This window comes from Elgaria multicarinata, chromosome 4, assembly GCF_023053635.1.
Source record: "Elgaria multicarinata webbii isolate HBS135686 ecotype San Diego chromosome 4, rElgMul1.1.pri, whole genome shotgun sequence".
Taxonomy (NCBI): Eukaryota; Metazoa; Chordata; class Lepidosauria; order Squamata; family Anguidae; genus Elgaria; species Elgaria multicarinata.
The window spans coordinates 71,723,607-71,738,959 of record NC_086174.1 but is presented as its reverse complement, the minus strand read 5'-3'; the positions used below and the strand labels follow the sequence as shown (position 1 = coordinate 71,738,959).

General features: G+C 41.0%; 1 protein-coding gene across 1 annotated transcript; it reads right to left on the bottom strand.

The window, feature by feature from the left end:
• Positions 1–10,811: 10,811 nt before the first annotated feature.
• On the bottom strand, positions 10,812–15,353 carry FBXO5 (F-box protein 5). Its single transcript, XM_063124528.1, has 4 exons — positions 14,713–15,353; positions 14,175–14,265; positions 12,250–12,438; positions 10,812–11,460 (listed from the first exon to the last, which is right to left on the bottom strand). The coding sequence occupies exons 1-4, from the start codon at positions 15,351–15,353 to the stop codon at positions 11,209–11,211; spliced, it is 1,173 nt and encodes a 390-aa protein (XP_062980598.1). The 3' UTR covers positions 10,812–11,208.

Sequence of the window (15,353 nt, the reverse complement as noted above, 5' to 3'; positions counted from 1 at the left end):
AGAACGTATTCTCCCTTATGAGCCTGCCCGTGCTTTGAGATCTTCTGGAGAAGCCCTTCTTTCAGTCCCACCATCTTCACAGGCGCGCTTCGTGGGAACATGGGAGAGGGCCTTCTCGGTGGCTGCTCCAGTGCTCTGGAACTCCCTTTCTGGGAAAGCTAGGCTGGCTCCCTCCTTGATGGGCTTTCGGAAGCAGGCTAAAACTTTTTTGTTCCAGCAGGCCTTTGGAGAATAATCTGGCCCTCCATCTATGTTAATGTCTTAGAATTTTGTTGTGTATTTTAAACGTTTATGGTTTTGTTCCCCCCCCCAGTACGTTTTAAACTTTGTAAGGCCGCCTTGAGGTCCAGCATTGGGCAAAAGGCGGGATACTACTACTACTACTACTACTACTAATAATAATAATAATAATGAGAGCTTGCTTATAACAAGAAGAAGGAAGGGGAGAGGTGAAATAAATAAATAAAACATTTGGTTTTATGAAGAATTGCCAAAGGAAGGAAAAATGAGGAGGGAATATTGTGTGAAGGGGAGCAGAATATATGAGATCTGGTTGTAAAGGTGAAAGATTTATACAATCTGAAGAATAACCTACTCTGGTAATCTGGTTGTATTTTTTTTTTCCGCAACAGGTCTGATCAGCTCTTAATCTCTAAAAAGGGAATGCTGAGGCTTTAATCTGTGTAGGATATATTCTATTACTATTAAGTGTGAGGGAAGGGGGCCGTTATTGCTCAATGGTAAACGAAAATAATTCTGTGTAGACCCAGAGAGACTCTTTATTTCCTCTTCATTTCATTTTTATTTTCGATAACAGTGCTGAAATTAAAATAAATTCTACTGATTCTGATTTTGTTTATGTATGTTTGTGCCTCCTACAAGCACTGTAAATTTGTGTCTGCGCTGACCATGTGTTAATTTCCAAGAAGCAGGTAGGTAGTTTATAAGGAGATGTACATTATTCCATATTACAGATAGTTTCAGTACAAAGTTCATCCTTATTATAACCTCCTCCCAAAAGGGGGCAACTACTGGGTATTGCCAAAACATATGAGTTAAAGAAGCATTAGAGTGCTGTCCATTTGGGAAGAGGTTCTAACCATAAGGCTTCCAGAACTGACCATGGTGGCATTTCTGAGGGAGCAGAAGATCACCAGAATTTAGTACAAGACAATAGGTAAGCCCGATAGTAGAAAGCTAGGTCTGGAAAACCAAACCCACCTTCTTTAATTGGGAGCTGCATCCGTTTCAGAGGTATTCGAGGTCGAGAAGAACCCCAGAAAAATCTCTTCTGTTTAAATGGCATAGTCAGGCTCTTACATAAAAATCATAAAGTTTATTCAGTAATTCATGCATCTGACTTGGAATGTTGTGATTTAGTTATAACGGGGGTGGGGGTAAACACAGCATAAATAATCTCATCAAGTTAAAAGGCCTTGGAAAATATCAACAACAACAACAACAACAAGGCACGGGAAAGCCATTAATGCAGTCACTAGGCAAACCTACCTGGGAAAAAGAAATCCATAAGCTGGGTGCCACAACTAAGAAGGCCCGCTCTCCAGTTGTCTCCCACCACACCTCAGATGTTCAAAGATTAACATGTTATTCAGGGAGCTAGGCTTGCACCTACAACTTCCAGCATGCCTTGGACGGGAGGGAAATTTACCGGGCTTTGGCGGCCATAATCTGGAAGTGGCTTGCCATCCTGGGCCTGAAGGAATCGTTCCTGGGGCCAGCTACCTTGGTCACTACGCACCATCAGGAGCGGGAGGGTGCAGCTCCAGCTCCGTTGCTGACAGCAACGACTGAGCTGTCAATCAGTCAGCCGGCTGGTTCCCTCATGGCCTACCTATGGGCACTGATAATGCAATGCAGCATGGACCAGCTCAGCCAGACTTGCCACCCTGCATCTGGGGAAAGGAGGGGGGGAGAGAAAGAGAGAGAGAGAGAGAGAGAGAAGAATTTAATTTCTTTTCAAGTTACCTTACAGTCCTAGCACCAGCCTACCTTGCCGGATTGTCATGAGAGTGAGCAAAGAAAAAAGAAAGAAACAAATTTAATTCATTTAAAAGTTAACTCACAGGCCTAGCACTGGCCTCTACTATTCTATGACTCTACCATGATTACCTTGCAGACATATATCTTAGGGGGCCCGAGCAACGCTGGGTATATCGCTTCCCACAACTTAAGTCTAAATGTTTTTGTTATCACAGACGGTGAAGGCAATCTGCCATAAAATTATAAGCTTGTCTCATTTCGAGGTGTTCCTGTTTAAAATTTATTTTCCAGCATATTGCAACTAACCTTTGCCTCAGTTTTTTTGGTGTCCTGAGACATGCCTGCATTTCTAATGCAATAAGCTAAACTGAGTTAAATCCTTATAAAATAATAATAAATGTAGGACTTGTACTTAAGAAGCTGTTGTTCACCTTATATTCATGCCTCGTTAAACACCAGTAAAATGATCTGGAATAGGTCTTCATTACTCATTTTGTTTCTTGAAAACTAAAAGATGCAGGGTGCCCTCTACTGGAAAGAGAGAGAAAACACACACATTCAATGGTTGCGAAGAGAGACAGCTCATGCTTTTGTAAACCACCCAGAGAGCTTCAGCTATGGGGCGGTATATAAATTTAATAAATAAATAAATATGCTTTTACTCTCATGGGCCTGGAAAACAGCTCTTCCTTGATGGGAATATTGCAATCTCATCTGCAAGTTACATGAAGGGGGCAGTGTTGAAGTTTGTTCAAGGGAAATTGGGGATATCTAGCCTGAGGATCTCTATAGCCTACATTGTGGCTTTCTTCTCTTTCCCTTCCTTCCTTCCCGCCCCCCCTCTCTCTCTCTGACATTCCTCCATTGGTAGGAGCACACGTTCTTGATCTATCCTGCTCCTGCCTGTGTAATGAAACACAACAAAATTGGACTGTCTAAACAAACTCCTCTGCTGTACCTGCATTTTATGTGCAATAGTATTTGTGAGTAAACTGTTTTTCTTTCTTCACTAAAGACAGGTGTGGTCTTCTCTTCATTATCCTAAGATAACCTGCGTGCATGTGGGAATGGTGAATGCTTATTCTCTTTTGCCTTTTTGTTGGGACGGTGTAAAAGGCAGGATGGAACAATCCCTTTATTTCTTTATTTTAAAAATGCCAAAAATGTGTTAGAAACACTTCAGAACAATATTTTAGGATTTAGTCTCATAATACCCAGAACACATTTGGAACAGAACAGAATGGCCAGTTCTGAATGAGCGAAATCAACCAAACTCACCAGTCACTCCTAATTCTGTGGCAAGGATGCAGTAAGCTACAAAACGTCCACAGAATCCAATCTATTCTGGTATGACTGGTGGATTTGGTTCATTTGGCTTGCTTGGACGTTTCCGTTCCAGGCTCTTTTGTGCAATATGGACTATGATCTGGAACGGGTATTGGAACATGGTTTCTGTGAACGTTTGTGGTTTTAGTCCTAAAATATTCTATTTTTTGGCTTAGTTTTTAAAATAAATAAATAAATAAATAAAGGGGCTGTTCTGGCTTTTACACCGTTCCTTTCTTGTTTTTCTCTGCTAGCTGCCTTTCTAACAGGAGCAGCAATACCAAATAATCCTATCATGACTCCTGACTCTTTATCTGAAGACAGAATCACCAAGTGATAATTGGTACCCATCACTCGTCTGAAGAATCTAAACCTTACCATGCCAAATTGCCACATGGCAGGAAAAAAGATGGGTGCAAAAGAGTTCTTGCAAAGCAGATGACTTAGCCTACAATCCTAAACACAATTACTGGGCAGTGAGCGCCCCCCCTCACTGAAAACAGGTGGGACTTATTTCCAAGGAAACATTCATAGGATTACTCTGGGGTGGGCCACATCCAGGGGCTGGTAAGGGGGTTTATCCCCCTGCTGTTGGCAATGCAACAGCAAGGAAAAATATCCTATATTAAAAAGCTGAAAATATGGTTTGCCAATGTGCTTCAAACTTGGCACACCTAAAGCCCTATTTACAAATGATGGAGATTAATGCATTTTTGTAAATGGAGAGTAATGATTGAGGGGAAAATCTTTTTAAAATTCTTAAAAGTGAAGGGATGAACCAATGTGCTTCAAACTTGGCATGCATAAAGCCCTACATAGGTACTATCATGTTGCCAAGTTACATGTCTTTACCTTTAAAAATGACTGTATTTTAAAAAATAATTTAAAAACTCACTTTTTAAAAAAAAATCCTAAAAATCAGGGGTAGAACCAATGTGCTTCAAACTTGGCATGCCTAAAGCCCTACTTAAGTGCTATTATGGTGCTAAATTTCATGTCTTTACTTTTAACAATGATGGAAATGAATGCATTTTTGTAAATTCCCATCTGTAGTCCTTGAAAAAAGTGTCCGAATCGATCTGGACCAATCCGATTTGGATCGATTTGGACCTCCCCTGATCCACCTCAGATCTGTTTTAGAGGTCCGAATCACCCTGATCCACTTCGGATTTGGGATTTGGATCCGAAGCTGTGCACAGCCCTATTTACTACCACTATAAAGCAGTATTGTTGCTCCTGCCTTTTATATACCGCTTTCATAGTGGAATATCCTTCTTGGTGTAGATGAGCTCCTGGGCACCACACTTCAAGAAAGATGCAGACAAGCTGGAGGGGGTTCTGAGGAGGGCAATGAGGTTGATCTGGAAACAAAGCCCTACGAGGAGAGACTGAAAGAACTGGGCATGTTTAGCCTTGAGAAGAGAAGACTGAGGGGAGACATGATAGCGCTCCTCAAATACTTGAAAGGTTGTCACACAGAGGAGGGCCAGGATCCCTTCTCGATCATCCCAGAGTGCAGTACACAGACTAATGGGCTCAAGTTACAGGAAGCCAGATTCCGGCTGGCCATCAGAAAAAACTTCCTGACTGTTAAAGCAGTATGATAATGGAATCAATTGCCTAGGGAGGTTGTGGACTCTCCCACACTAGAGGCCTTCAAGAGGCAGCTGGACAGCTATCTGTCAGGGATGCTTTAAGGTGGATTCCTGCACTGAGCAGGGGGTTGGACTCAATGGCCTTACAAGCCCCTTCCAACTCAACTATTCTATGATCTCGGAGCAGAAATGCAGTGGTGTAGCGGAGCCAGGGCTCATCGGGACACAGTGCTGGTACTTTTTTTTTTTTAAATCAGCTGCGGCACTGACATCCTCTGTCACCCCCACCCTTCAAAAACTACTGTTCCCTCTGACCTTAGCTGCAACCGCACAGTAGCTGGGATGGAATGTGGGGAATGAATTTTGTCAGCAACAACATGTTGTTCCGTTGTAATGCAGACTATTTCTGGGATGGCTTGATTCTGAATTGGCATTTAAGACCAATGAGCTTTACAAAAGGCCTGTACCTGGTGGGGATAAAAACTGCTAGAACAAGTTTGTTGATATGAACCAAATGCAGTTCCCTACGTTTTTGGCCTCTCCTTGAGTGACAATGGGGACTGTCATCATCATCATCATCATCATCATCATCATCATCATCATCATCATTATTATTAGCATTTGTAATAAATAAATTAGCCAAAGCTCTCTGGGTGGTTCACATAAGAAAAAAACACTTAAAAACAATATACAAAGATTAAAAAACCACAAAAACAAGCAAAATACATATACATTTAAAACCAGTATAACAACTTTAAAAATGATGAGCCAAAAAACAGACCCAGGGTCCTAGGGTCATTACATATTTGCTAAATGTCTGGGAGAAGAGAAAAGTCTTGACCCAGCGCCGAAAAGATGACAATGTTGGTGCCAGGCGGGCTTCGTCAGGGAGATTGTTCCACAGTTAAGGGGCCACCACAGAGAAGGCCCTCTCTCTTGTCACCACCCTCCAAGCTTCCCTCGGAGTAGGCACCTGGAGGACCTTAGATGTTGAACGTAGTGTTTGTGTAGGTTCATGTCAGGATGAGTGTCTGCATTTCAAAATCTTCCACTACACCACTGCTTAAAAGCCCAACTCAGATATTCCAATTTAGAGTAGAATACAGAGTGGGGAGAGCAAGGCGAGCATACTAGCTCCGCCACCCATCCATCATCATCCTCACTCACTGCCCTGTGTGTGTTCTGGGCAAACATCTACGTTGGGGAGCCTTTTGTATCCCTGTAGGTTCTCTGTGCAATTTAGAATTCTGCTGAGAGAGAAATCAGATCATGAATAAAGAAACGCTCAGCAGTTCTGGTGCTCAATGGCTCTTGTGGGCACAATATAGACGGTAAAAGGTGTTGAGACCTGTAAGAGCTTAGAGTTAGAGAAACAAAGTGTTGCAATAGAACAAGACTAATACTGAGAACAGAGAAGAAAGGCTGAGAACAGGCAGACAAATAAATGTAGGTAAATATAGTATTTTTGGAATGCATTTTAGAGTGCTATTGGGGCATTATAAACTTTATGCCACTATTGCTTATAATAATATGGCTATTAGCCATGATCACCGAATGGAACCTCCATGTTCGGAATTAATGTACCTCTGACCATGATATGCTGGGGACAAACTTCAAGTAAACACCTTGACTGAGAGCTTCCAGCTGCCCACCGGGGGAAACAGAATAGTGGCTAAAATGGATTTTGACCTGGCCGAAGCAAGGCAGTTCCTGTAGGGCAGGCAACTATTTTTGTCCACGGTTCAGAAGGAGAGCTGAAGCTGACATAATGGCTTGCCTACTCAGCTATTCAGTGACTTCAGCGCTGAGCTGAGCTCCAGACCAGAGACTGATGTACAAGCAATAGCTCCTATTCTAAACCACTACGCCACACGAGATGTCAGAGGAAAGGGAAACTGAGAAACTGTACTTATTTGCACCCAACAGTCATATGGATGAGCCTTTCACAACCTAGGGCCCTTCAGATATTCTGGACTACAGTTTCCAGCATTCCCCACCATTAGCTAAACTGGCTGAGGTTCATGGGAGTTGAGGTTCAAAACATCTGGAGGGCACCAGGTTGGGGAAGGAAAACCAAATGAGAGGAATATAACATCACATCTATTTTTTCTGATTTGCTGGCTTTTTAACTGCTGCTTGTTGGGTGGTCTTTTTAGTTGTATTTTATATTATTCTTGTTGTTAGCCACATTAAATGTGTTCGAGGAAAGGCAGGATTAGAAATATTTCAAACAAAGAAATGGTATACTTACCTCTATCACAAATTGGCACAACATGGCTATCTCCTTCTTTCCCTTTGGTACTTTTTAAAATAGCTCTCCAAATATCTCTCTCCAAAGGCATCATATGACTTGTACTTTTTTGGGGGGTACAATACACAAATTTGACTCAGTGCTTTAAACTAGTCTACTGCCCACCCTTCAGTCTAGTGCAGAAACTCTGCCTGGACACCTCCCTCCACCTCATTATACCTTGTGGTGGGAGACAGCAAGAGAGCTGCAGCACTAGGAGATTTCAGGACCTTACAGGTTCACTTGGATAGTGGCACTGGGGTCACCAAGGAAGTTATGGATTTGGTCTTATATTTATTTATTGCATTTCTATACTGCCCAATAGCCAAAGCTCTCTAGGCAGTTCACAAAAATTGAAAGCATGAAAACCATTCAAAATATAAAACAAACAACAGTATAAAAACACAGTATAAAATACAATATAAAGGCACAACCAGGATTAAACCGAGCAGCAATGTAGAGATTAATACAGATTTAAAATACAAATTTAAAACAGCAAAGTTAAAAATTAAGTTGGTAAACTGTTAAAATACTGAGAAAATAAAAAGGTCTTCACCTGGTGTCTAAAAGAGTATAATGTAGGTGCAAGGTGAACCTCTCTAGGGAGCTAATTCCATAGCCAGGGTGCCACAGAAGAGAAGGCCCTCTTCCTGGTAGCCAACTGCCTCGCTTCCTTTGGCAGAGGCTCATGAAAAGGACCCCTGAGGATGATCTTAGGTACATATGGGAAGAGGTGTTCCTTCAGATAGCCTGGCCCCAAGCTGTTTAGGGCTTTGAATGTTAATACCTGCACTCTGAATCCGGCCCACACATGGATTGGCAGCCAATGAAGCTGGAAAAGGACTGGCGTGATGTGGTCTCGTTGGCCAGTTCCTGTTAGCAAACATGTTGCCTTGTTTTGTACCAGCTGAAGTTTCTGGACCATTTTCAAAGGCAGCCCCACGTATCATTACATAAGATTCATAAAATGAGTTTGCTGCTCCCATCAGTGAACATCTGTTTCGCTTGGACATCTTGTGCAATGCTGCAACAGCACCATCGTGTGGTTTCTTCTCTTCAGAGGACATGTTAGCTATGAAATAATTTGGCAGAATCATTGCAGAAAATTGGCAATAGTTGATAACAAGGTCAGGTCAAGAATCCAATGCGATATACTGGTCCCATGTAAAATCAGACATTTTATAGCACCACGTCTACCATCATTAACAACTCCCTAAAGCAGCCATATTTTCTTACTGGCAGATGGAACAGTTTCAAAGGAAGGTAAGGGGGTCTAGGGAGGCATCTTCTTTTCTCATTAATGGCTCTGTGCCATTAAGTATGGCACAGACGCAGTGCAACTGGCAAAGGGGGGAAAAAGGGACATGTCACTTCTCTCTGATAAACTGATGGGGATGGGGCTAGTAAGGGCAACAGTAAATCAGCAGGGGATTAGGTAGGGTGTTAAGAAGAGCTGCAGGGACTGAACAGGAGCTGTGGGAAGCAGCTGGGAGCAAACAGGGGTGATGGGAAGGGCTGTATGTTTGTATGTCTGAATGGACAGTTTATTATTCAAAATATTTCTTGGCTGCTTTTCAGCGCAGAAGCCCTCCCAAGGTGCCCTACAATAAAATACATGTGTGCAAGACAGAAGAAGAGTTTGGGCGGGGGGTTTGGAGACAACTTGAAAAGATTTTTTTTTCATGTACTTGCAGTGAAAAGGGAGGGACTTGTGCATGCATTATGCATGCAAGGTACATGGGTATGGGAGAGACGAGGATGGGTGGCTTGGAAGATATGGTGTATGTAGGTCTGTGGGTGATGAGCTGTGTCGAGAGAAAATATGGGTGGCGATGAAGCGTGAGATAGGGGGAATGAGTTCAGTGGGGGGAGGGAGTTTGTCTTCTGTGAAATGGATTTCTGTTGGCGCTAAAACTCTGGGTTCCAAGGAGTTTGTTTAGCATTGGGGCTTGGACACCACCTCTGCCTTGCATTCAGTCTTTTGAGCACATTACTTGTCCTTTATGACTAGTCACATATCCTATGGCAGCCATTTTGTGGTGTCCAGAACAGTTTCCCAAATACGCCCATGGGACCAAAACGGTTGCCTGCTCCTGGTTTAACAACTGACAAGTTTCATTTGCCAACAGGCCTGAAATAAACCAAGCCTGGGTATCTTCTGGAAACCATTAAAATTTTTGATGAGGGAATGGGTGGGTTTTAGTACTTTAGATAAGTTGATTTTTAAATTGTCTACTGTATCTTTTCTCTCATTTCTAGATGTTGTTCTGATACCAATCTACATGGGTAGAACAAGTATATTAATAATTATAGGGATAACTATGTAGTAAGTTGAGATTCTGTTGATACAAAAAACGAACCAACTATGACCAAAAAAGAAAAAAGCTTGAAGGGAAAATGTTTGCACGAAGTGAATGCTCATTGTGTTCCAATGAATGAGGTTGGTAGCTACAGCAAGTATACAAACTAGCCCCTCCTGTGAGGGCTCCCCATGTAGCTATTGTAACTACATAAAATTAGGCTGTATGAAAATTAGGCACATCAAATCAGCACCTACAGGTTGAAAGCCCCCTAGACTAACTGGAATCATCTTGGTGCAAACGTTCAATTTCTTGTTATGTTATCTGATTCAGCAAATTTCTATAGCACTTCAAAACTGCAGCAAGCCCCCAATAGATGTGAGTACAGAGTATTTCTGACCTCAGTGGTGGTGACACATTTCCCACTCTATGTCCAGATCAATTGTTTTTTTGAGTATGGCAAAGGAAGTATATGCATCCACTATTATCAAGGAACCCTTTTAAAGAAAATATATTAAGACCCTTCATTCATCCAACATAACACTTTTTTATTCATTGCAATTTTTCTTTTGTATGGCTGCTGCCCTGGTCTACTCCTATCGCTACCCCTGGGAACGCCTCCTTTTCCCCATCTTTGCACTCCATTTTGCAAACGCAGAAGTAGCCAGGGCAGCTCTTTCTGTGCCTTCTACAAGGGGGTGGGGAGTGCCATTTCCTGTCTCCTAGCTCAGAGCCAGGAAACATAACAATCCTTTGTCCCCCAGGTGCTGTCTAGGGGGACATAGTATTGTTCCCTCCATTAGCTGTGTTGCATGCGAATTCCACACCGACAAGGCCAAAATCCTCAATGTGGTATTGGGAATGTCCCCCTTAAGGGACTACATCACATCTCTGTTGCAGTCATCCTGACAATGCTGTTTCTAGTAATCCCTGAACATAGCAAAATTAAAAGAATGACCTATCCATAGGTAATACAGATTGCCTCAGTGAAATCCCATTGTCTCGCTTCCTGATCTCTGCACAAACCATAGCAGACTGGCCACGGTAGACCTCTGTGCTTCTCCACGTAGTCAGCCTGCTCTTCCACTCTTCACCAGAGCCCTGCTTTGCAGGTTAATCAGTCAGCATGCGACAGTGCATACAATACCAAGGGCCAGCTGGGGGTGAAAGGTGGGGGATGGCAGATGCAGTAGTGGTATATTTTATAAAGTTAAATTTATTTTTCAGCATAAAGAGACCGACAAATATTTAAGTATTTACAAACATATACACTTACATTTCATATCCATTTTAGCGTCCAATGTAAAAAAGTCATAGCATTTCTTAGAAGGGATGAAGTTGGGAGTATATTTAAACCAAACCTCATTCCTTAAAACTAATTGACTGTCCCTTTCACAACTTAATAAAATTCCACTGACTGACTGCTTGACAAAATGACAAGCTAGTTTGCTACCTCTCCCTCCTCCACTAAACATACAGATAAGTTAAATTCAGCTGAATATCTTTTTTAAAAAGGCAGGTAAAGACATCTAATTCTTTAAAATTAGAATTTTCAGTGGTTAAAAAAACCACTGAAAAAAGCTCAAATACATTTGGTTTTTGAAATTTTTTTTATAATGAACGTTCACATTCACTCTTCTTCTGGGGTCTAAAATCAATCTATAGGTTACACTAACCACACCCTAAACCACAGAAATTATAGTCTCCGTAAGTTCTGCTTGCTTTTTTTGGTACCAGGAAGGGGTCCTAGTTTGGAGGATGGTTTCACAGGCTTTCCACTTATACAGTCCTTGGCAGTATGGTAGCTGCATAAGCATTTAGTGCAGAAGTCGAAACTACAGCCTTCGCGGATGCATGTCGCCCTTTGCAGATGGGCATCGTACTTTGCAGGGGAGCCACAGCGATGGCAAGCTTTCAGGTTTTCAGTATTTTTCAAAGTCTTTGCAACCTGTTGAAAAAAACCCCACATATTTAAACATTTCTCACTCTTTCCATCAATCAAAGTGAAACTCAGTGGAACCAAGATCTTGCTTTTCTAGTTTGCTAAACCAGAATTTAAGGCTTCCTGTGATTGGTGTGCTAAATAGTACACAAACTGAAGCATACATGTTTAAATGTTTTAATCAATTATATGTATTTTATGGCATTTGAATTTGTGTTGTACCCCGCCTCAATCCAGAGGGAGAGGCAGGTAACAAATGAATATATTATTATTATTATTGCCTTGTAAGCAGTTCAGTATGTTGCTCGCTTAATCTAACCTCATGTCCTCCTCCGAGTGCCTACTCCGAGGGAAGCTCGGAGGATGGCAACAAGGGAGAGGGCCTTCTCAGTGGTTGCCCCCCGACTGTGGAATGATCTTCCCGATGAGTCTTGCCTGGCGCCAACGTTGTTATCTTTTCGGCGCCAGGTCAAGACTTTTCTCTTCTCCCAGGCATTTTAACAGCATTTAACAACGTTAAGTTTGTTTTTAATGGACCCCAGAATTGTTGTTTTTATACTGTTTTTATGTTTTTTAAATTTTTGTATACTTTTAATGTTTACTATTTTTAATTGTTGTAAACCGCCCAGAGAGCTTCGGCTGTGGGGCGGTATATAAATGCAATAAAATAAATAAAATAGTAATAATAAATGTTTGCAAATGGCTAAATGCATTTAATATGGTACAGTTGTATCTGAAAGTATTACCAATAACATCACAGTATCGAGACACCACTTAATTAAAAGTATATGTTACCTCAGAAAACAATGTGTGCCGGCTGAAAGAGGAAGAGTTCTGAATACTTTGGTTGCTTGTCTTGATTCTGGATGCTTTTTTAGAAAGGTTGATTGGTGCAATTGCTACTTTCTGAACAGCAGTTAAGGCTTCTCGGTGAAGAGTATATTCCCTTGTATCAGCCTGTTTGGAAGACTTTGCATTATTACTCTGCTGAGAAAAGAGAATTGTAGTAAGAGATCTCATTTTCAAAGAAACACAAGCTAATTATTTTTAATTAGCAACTTTTTGTTTATTTACAATATATACCTCCATATCTACAATAGATTGCAGAACAGTGAACTTAGGAATAAAACAGTAAAAAGATAAAGATTAAAACAACAAATTAAAATTATTCTAATTAAAACAAAATACAAATAAAAATGGTGGCTGATAAGTAGAGGAATGCTTTCTGGAAAAGAGTTGTTTTTAGGAGGCGCTGGAAACAGCAGTGTTTATACTCCGACTTTTCTTCTATAGTTCAAGGCAGCTTCATCAAATTAACAGAAGTGTATCTATGTAACTTAGGACCTTTGGTCTAGAAGAGAGGTGGGGGACATGTGGCCTTCCAGATGTTGCTGGGCTGCAACTCCCATCAGCTATGGCTTGCATAGCCAATGGTGAAGGAACACAGCATGGCGGGACACAAAGATGGGAACTTGGCTAAGAGTGCCAAGAAGGTTTGCTCTCAAAAGCAGACCAGGAACCAGTAGGCAATTATTAGGTTCTATGAGGGACAACAGCAGTGTACATACTGGGGCTAATTTCTGGAAAAAAGGACTAGCAGACACCTGGTGCATTCTATGTGCTAGGCAAAAGGTCAGAGCACTACAGGCTCTCAGTATGTAGGGTGTGAATGAGATTGGTGTAGTATACCTTGAGAGTTCTGTTTAGGTGCCAGGGTACTTTCCTGTCCATTTCACTGAAGGGTGGACATTGATCCTAACAATCAAGCACCATTGCCCTTAAGTGCCAGCCTTTGCCAACTTACGAACAGATAAAAGGGAGGCAACCTGACAACTTCTAGTGAACTGCCCAGAGAGCTTTGGCTATTGGGCGGTATAAAAATGTAATAAATAAATAAATAAATAAATAAGGCCAATGCAAGAAAAAGAGAAGTTTCTAGTAGCAGAAGTAGGAATGGAAGAGACATGGATTACATATTAAAACTGTGAGCAATGCAGATATGCATGCATTTCACAGATATAAAGGGGGAAATTCATGCTTTTATGTTTTGCCAAAATATATATTAAAGAGAAAGAAAAACTAAGTGATAGGTTAAATATTGTGGAAGAGAGTCCTAAATAAATGTCTGAGAACAGGTGGTCAACTCAGGAAGTGGGAGACTGATATGTTTACAGGTGCTACACAAGGATGGTCTTGGGTAGGATCCAAAAGCTAAAAAGTAGGAAGATCAGATAATATCTTGAAGAGAAGGTGTTGCAACACATCTCCCAAAATAAGCCTAGCTCTTTCATAGCTTTTTTTTCGGTTTTCATTGGCAAGACTGAAAACAAGGCTGGTGTGGAGAGAGTACAGTTTTTTACCCCATTTTTTCTCCAGGCCTTGACACCTCTCCATGAGAGACCTGAGCTGCTTCTGCTTTTTTGCAAAAGCTCTGTGCAGTTAAACAAAGCTCAGTCTCTATTCGAAGAGTACATGCAAAGGACTCTGGGATGGGTTAATGGAAACAAAAATAGGAACTGGCTAATAAGTTTACCAAAAACTTCTAGCTCTAAGAAAATAAGCAGTTTTTATTTTACAACTTGTATTATAGATCAAAAGTTTGTAAACAGAAATTGCGGTTTGTTTTTAACCTTTGTACACTGCCTAGATACTGTGTAAGTACTTTAAGAATAAAAAAGGTTTGAGGCCTCCAATTAAATGGGAAAAATACAGAAGCTTACCAAAGTAAATTTTAGTGCTTTGTTATACATCTGGAAAGCCCACTTGTCATCCTGTAGAATTTTCTTCCATGTTGTGCTCACTCTAGCCACACTGTTAAGAAAACAAATGCCAGTTATATTCATAAATTCTGTCCAGTGATAGTTTCATAGGACTATTTGCATATCATTTCACTATTGTAACACATAATAGGCTAAATCAATGTAGAGATATGTATACTCTCTTCTCCTCCCCACTTCTTGGAGACCTCATCAATGTTTTGCCGGAATGTGCAGGTTTCAGAAGTGTCTACTCTGTGCTTAGTAGAACACAAAAGTTGAACAGGTTCCTATACTATCCTGAAATTGTTTCAGTTTAAATAAATAAAAGTAGAAAAGGAAAATGATTAAGGATTCATTGCTTACATATGGGAACATAAACTTGCTTTTCCACCAATTAGCTTTCATGTATGAAACAGGTTCTCCAAATAGAGCTTGACCAAAGCATTTATAGCTAGTACAGCTTAACCTATATGTTTCTAAGGACAAACACAAAACTCACTTGATCAAGTCGATGTAACTGAGATGTCTTAAGATGCTTGCTAATAGATGTCTGAACATCCCATGGAATAGCTCACTAAGTATGTCCAACTTATCTAGTCCCATCTTTTTGCCAATAAGATTTGTGAATTCCATGCTTTGCCTGGAAGCCATCTTATCTAAGACAACAGCCAATGCCTTTGGGTTTCTTTTACATGTTTTTTTCAAAGTTGAGCAGACAAGCTCTTCAAAATGGAGGACTGGAAGCAAATTTTTTCTTTGACTGAAACTGTGATTTGGTGTATCACTAATATTTCCTGCCAAAATGTCATCATGTTCACTGGTATCATGGTGATTGCCCAACAAAGAAGAGTATCCACTGTCCTCATTTCCGTTGTCCATTTCAATGGCAGTCCCAACATGTCTCCATGATACTTGTTGGTTTTCTTTGTTATGTATGGGCTTGCCTTCGCTTTTGATGCTGACACTTCTGGAACTTCCGTGGTGCAGGTCGCTATGCAATAGCCTCTCTTTAGTGCAGTCTTTACAAAACTCTTCATCATAATTAGCAATACACGGATCTTCTGATCTTTTCTCTGTTGCAGTAGGTTTTAATGGTACAACTCCACAGTTAACATGGTAACAATTAATATCACGTTTCAT

Coding starts and splice junctions, on each gene's coding strand:
- FBXO5 (XM_063124528.1), bottom strand. CDS start 15,353: ATGAAACGTGATATTAATTGTTACCATGTTAACTGTGGAGTTGTACCA. Junction 14,266..14,712: donor AGTTACATCGACTTGATCAA/GTGAGTTTTGTG, acceptor TTTTCTTAACAG/TGTGGCTAGAGTGAGCACAA. Junction 12,439..14,174: donor AAGCACTAAAATTTACTTTG/GTAAGCTTCTGT, acceptor TTTTCTCAGCAG/AGTAATAATGCAAAGTCTTC.